At 38.9% G+C, this 6,000-nt stretch overlaps 1 protein-coding gene across 1 annotated transcript in view; it reads right to left on the bottom strand.

Moving 5' to 3' along the window:
- Positions 1-1,947: 1,947 nt before the first annotated feature.
- psme3 (proteasome activator subunit 3) overlaps positions 1,948-6,000 on the bottom strand; it is a 35,611-nt gene continuing 31,558 nt past the window's right edge. The window contains exon 11 of the mRNA XM_059956504.1: positions 1,948-4,108. Coding sequence (XP_059812487.1) covers positions 4,028-4,108 — 81 coding nt within the window. The 3' untranslated portion in view covers positions 1,948-4,027. The remainder of the gene's footprint in view (positions 4,109-6,000) is intronic.

The following is a 6,000-nucleotide window of genomic DNA, read 5'->3' as shown; positions in this document are numbered from 1 at the left end:
AATACAATGGAGTAGAGGGATGAGGACATGAGTTCAGTGTGGCAGGGGCAGACAGAGATAATAGGCCTACCAAGACAGTCAGGTTTGTGGATCTTGGGCACATAGAAACTAGCAATGTGGGGTACGGCAACTATGCGTCTGGTGGCAGTGGATGGGAGCTCTCCTGAATTGGAGGTTAGTAACGAGGCAGTCTCCAGCACCTCCATGAGACAATGGATCTGTGGAGGATATTCCCCCAGCTGAGTGATCTAGAAGAATCACAGGCTCCAGTGGAGGAGAGTTAGGACTGAAATGAGGAGAAATTTCTCCAGCCAGCAGAGTCCAAGTCACAGAACGCATTAAAGGACATAAACAAATGTCTAGATATAACAGGCATTAAAATGCATGCAAGAAGTGGGAATATAGTATTGAAGTAAATGATCAGTCTTTATCAAATTGAATGGTTGGTCAGACTCAAAGGGCTGAATAGCTTACTCCAGGATTGTCAAATATAATCAGCCTTCACCACTACCAGAATGAACTTTTACAGCTGCAAAGGAAAATGTAAGGTTTTTATTGGACGTCTGCTTGTGCAACTCACAGTGAGAGATTCCGACAACTTCATCTATTAACATTCAGTGCTCTCAATGTGGCCTCCTCTGCATCAGTGAGACTGAGTACACTAGGCAACTACATTGCTGAGCACCTGAAGTCCATCCACACTAGCAACCCGGTGCTCACAGTTGCAAGCCACTTTAATGCTACTTCTCCGTTACCAGGGTAAAGCTACATATAAACAACAGCAACTCATATTCCCCTTGGGTAGCATAAAACCCATAGCCATGAGCACCAAATTCTCCAATTTCATGAAACCTACTCCCACTCACTCGCTTTCTGGTCTACTCAGGTTCTCTCACTCAGATTTCCCAACATCCCACTCCATCTGCCTAAAACTTTTTACATTCCTTTATCAGATCCTATAATCTGCAGTACTCTGTCTCCCCTATTACCTTTGATATTGCCACCCTTCCCTCTCCCATTTGATTTCATCTACCCATAAAACACTCCTCATCTCCTCTTGCTACTGGCCATTTCCCCTCTACTGTTTCAGTCCAGATGAAGGACCAAGACTCAAAACATTGTATCCACTCCCCCCGCCCCACAGATGTTGCCTGCCTAAGTTCAAGGCTTTTTTCCCCTCTCTAGTCACAGTATTGTTTCCTTTCTACACGAGAGAATACACATTTATGGAGTGATACAAAACAGCAGTTATGGCTACACATAAACCAAGGTTGCAGGTGATGATGATCAGCTGAATAAACTAATATTTGCTCCCTTAGATGAGTAACAGAAAATAGAAAATTTCATTAGCAGAGACAGTTTCTTACCTCAGTTAGGTGTCCACGGTTCAATTATTTAAAATTTGCTAGTGTATGCTAAATAATTATTTTGCAGACTTGCTTTCTGACACCATACTGTCACTGGAAATGCAGGAACATAGCAAGGATGCAGAATACCAGAGGCCTGTTACCCCGATGAGAGTAGCAGAATTCAGCTTTACTCACGTCACATCCATATTCAGCGCAGTAGAGAGCTTCCTAACAAGCTGCACCACTGCATGCTAAGGAAACTGCACTGTGGTGGGCAGGAAGGACCTACAACAGGTACTCAAAACTGCCCAATGTATCACTAGCACCAGCCTACTCACCATCAAGGACATATATACAGAAAGATGCCAGAAAAGGGCCAGTCATGAAGAATCCCACATACCCTGCTCACGGACTGTTTGTCCTACTCCTTTGAGGGAGAAGTCTACGTAGCATTCACGCCAAGACCACCAGACTTGTTACTTTCCCCAAGCAGTAAGATTGATCAACACCTCCACCCACCAACTCCACCACTACTTTATTTCCCACCTCTCACCTTATGTACAGCCTAGCATCACTTTATAGACATACAATCTATGTACACAAGCTATCTTATGTATTTATTGTGTGATTTTTATTATTATCGTGTTAACTTGTGAGTTTTTTTGTGTGTTGTATTGGATCCACAGTAACAGTTACTTCATTCTCCTTACACTTGTGCACAGAAAATGACATTAAACAATCTTGAATCTTAACTGTAAAGCTCCAGATTAGAATGCTGGATTGACCTCTGCAGCTGTATTATGATGCTCTGGCTCATGTGAAAGTTTGCGGAAGTGTGCTTGGACAAAGTACACTGTCCAGTAGCGATCTCAAATTAAAAAAATAATTTTAAATCAGCATACTCTTATTGTAAAATATAGAAACAGCTTTTAACAAAATCTTTTGCTGCTGTTTCCTGCTTTAATTATTTCCAAATGTCAGACTTAAAAGTCTGTGCAGATTCCACTGGAGCAGTAATAGTTTCAGTGTGTTGGACCAGATATATTCAGATTATCATATATAGGTTACCTTGAGGTTAAATCCTTGTAATGGCAATACCATTAATATGTTTCCAGCAAAACATAATGTGCATGTTTTTATAATTCTTTCTGAGAAATTAGAGTACATTAACAAACATGTTTCATAGCACTGCCATATTTCATTGCTTTGATTACCCAGACATCCAGTTAATGCTTGTGCAAGGAAGGTTGAAAATAATGAAAGAAAACAACAGCAAAATTAGATGAATAAAACTAATGAGTGGTATTTTTAAACACGATTGAAAATTCTGCATTATCTGCCCATCAAATAGATATTTCTGATAACAGTCCATAGATTTAAAAGGTTAATTGTATTTTTCCTCTGCACATACTAAGTATTTCCAACATTTTCTCTTCTGATTTCAGCTTTCCAGAATCTGTATTTTGTTTTAATACTTATAAAGAAAGCTTATTTTGAAAAAAAATCATATTAATTTGATTTTATAAACACAGCATAATAACTGGCACAATAACACAATTATATCAATCTCTATTAAACCTACTTCTGTAGTCTTTAATGTAATTATCTTGTAACACTGCATGATGTAAACAGATTTTTATATTTGTATATAAAAAGTTACTCGACAGATTATCATATACAGACCTCAACACAAAGTATCTAGGAGGCATGTTTTATTTGCTTTTAAATATAGTTTTATAGTTGTCGCGTTCTGAAGGTTGGGCTCAATAGAAATTTCTATGACTTGCAAATTTCTTCCCCTACCTCCCTCCCCACCCACACACCCAAACCCTTGACTAAGGAGCAGAACATTCGCACATCTTGCAGATCAAAGGTGAAAAATTCTTGGCAAAGTGCAGAGACTGACTTAAAAACTGGGAGTAACTTCACAAGAAATAAAATGCTGAAAGCATGGATTAACAGGAAAATCTAATGTTCAGTATTCTAACTTATGGCCGTTAGATCACAGAAATATGTAATTTAAATAGAATTTTTAGCTTCATTTAAGCCCCATTATGGAGGCTCAGACCAAGCATACGGCACTATACTTTATTTTAAAAGAATATTTTCAAATAACTTCCTCGTAAAAGAAACGGTGTGTGCAGGTGACTAGGATAGTGAAAAGGAACAGACAATAAATGTAAAGTATGGTGCAATGACTGTGTGTTTTCATTTATCATATGCTGCCTGCAAACATGTGGCTCGTGTTTTGAGTGGTTCCCTGTACATAAAAGTTGTACTTGAATAATCGTTCAGAATGTACAGAATATTTTATACATCAGCTTTTGTGGATCACATTAAAGATATTAATGGATGTGAAAAATACTACTTTTGAAATAAAACCTACTTCTAAACATAATTGCTTCCTATGATCACTAATACTGTACATTACAAAGATCCTTTAGAGCAAATGGGAAAAGATTCCTGAGGATTAAAAAACCTCTTAAACATCACAAAAATAAAAGAATGGAGATTCTTTCTTATCGTTTATTTCACTAAAATGCAACTAACCCTGTGCTTCACTTTCCAACCAATTTCCTTTTACTGCAGCAAGACCAATTTCACTCAATAAGCCAAGGCAATCATGGTCTCATATTTGGGGTTACCAAGGTCAGATTCCGTTTCACGAGACAAGCATGTTAATACAGTGCATCTGCATTGCTGTTCCTGGGTCGTTTGATTTTTTCAATGTTTTTAAGGATCATGTCATGTAACGTTACCTGTTAGGGGAAAAAAAATGTGATGTAAAATTTACAAATCTACTCTTCCCTAGGAAGGCCTGAACAATAAGTCAGTCTCTCTTCATTAACATGGCTTATTTTTTTTAGCATGGTGGGGTGGGCATTGATGTTCCTGTTGCCATTTGCGCGATTTTTTTAAGCATGGAGGGATTGATGTTGCCATTTGCGCGATTTGTTGCTTTTTAGCATGGGGGAGGGGTTGATGTTCTTGTTGCTGTTTGCGCGATTTGGTTTTTTTTTGTGCGTGGGGCAGTGGCTGATGTTTTTCTTTGAATAGCTTCCATGCGTTTCTTTGTTTCGTGGCTGTCTGGAGAACATGAATCTCAAAGTTGTAAACCGTGTTCGTACTTAATAAATGTACCACGAACCTTGATGGCTTGGGTTTGAATCAAAGCTGGAATGAAACTCTGCCAGCACGAGGTTGGACAATTACAATCAAGTGGACTTGAAACCAAAAGGGTTCATATCATGGCTCTTATACTTAAGGGCAAACAGTATGAAAAACAGAACATACTTTTGCAGAAGCCTTCTTTGTATTTTATGTTAAAGTACATTATTGAAACAAAGTAGAATAAAGTTGACATTTGAACATCATCTGCATAAAGAGACTCATTTTGTCTTTAGTGTGTCCCTAAGATGATCAATGGTCTAAGACAACCTGCCATTACTTGATAAATATCTGGTATCTTCTGGGAATGGTGCATTTGTATCTCAGTGGCGCAAAGGAATTACATAACTTGTATCCAATAATTGGCAAAACAATTCAGTGATTCTTTGCAACACACACAAATTACTGGAGAACTCAACAGGTCAGGCAGCATCTATGGAAATTAATAAGCATTTGATATCGTGGGCCAAGACCCTTCTTCAGGACTGAGAAGGAAGGGGGAGGATGTCAGAATGTAAAGGTGAGGGAGGGAAGGAGGATTAGCTAGAAGGTGATTAGTGATGCCTGGTGGTTGGGAAAAGCAAAGGGCTGGAGAAGGAGGAATCTGATAGTAGAGGAGAATGGGCCATAGGGGAGAGGGAAGGAGGAGCACCAAGGGGGGGTGAGAAGCAGGTGAAGCTAGAATGAGGAATAGAAGAGGGATAGGGGAGGGAAAAAATTACCAGAAAGAGAAATCAATGTTCATGCCATCAGGTTGGAGGCTACCCAGATGGAACAGGTGTTGCTCCTCCACCCTGAGAGTGGCCTCACTGTTACAGAAGTGGCCATGGACCGTCATGTTGGAATGGGTATAGGAATTGAAATGTTTGGCCACTGGGAAACACTGCTTTTGGTGGATGGAGCAGAGGTGCTCGACAAAGCGTTCCTTGGTGATATTTTAGAGTTCAAGAAATACAGTAAGCTTCATTTAAAAATCTGCATACTATAAAAATAACTTACTGTCAAGAGTGTTATTTAGTTTATTCAAATGAACCAGCCAATAAGGAACTTAAACTTTTGGAAATAAGGGCTTCTCACTGCAGAGCTACACATTGAAAGTTACTTTATATCAACGTTTTGAAAAGAAAGTCAACCAAAACACTACTCGATGAAGTTTTTAGTATCTAGCTGTTTTTTTAAAAACAAAATTGAATCAGATAATGGCCGTAAGTTCAGAAGCTCAAGTTGGATCAATTATGGAATGCGATGCAAAGAAATTTCACACATACAGTGCTCTACAGCAAAGCAAAATGACCTTCCTGTGCTCAAACATAGCTCTGATACCCATATATTTGATCAAATCCAAAGCATCTAATATTAAGGTGACCTTTCGGTTTATCTACACTAAGATGAAAGGGGCTTTTCTCAAAAGGGATGGTAGCAACTCTAAACAGCTTGTGATAGGATCATCCTATAAAATTAACTTTCCACAGCCCACATATCA

The sequence above is a fragment of the Hypanus sabinus genome, chromosome X1, assembly GCF_030144855.1.
Source record: "Hypanus sabinus isolate sHypSab1 chromosome X1, sHypSab1.hap1, whole genome shotgun sequence".
NCBI lineage: Eukaryota > Metazoa > Chordata > Chondrichthyes > Myliobatiformes > Dasyatidae > Hypanus > Hypanus sabinus.
Note: the sequence above shows the minus strand (reverse complement) of the source record. Positions and strands in the feature narration are given on the sequence as shown.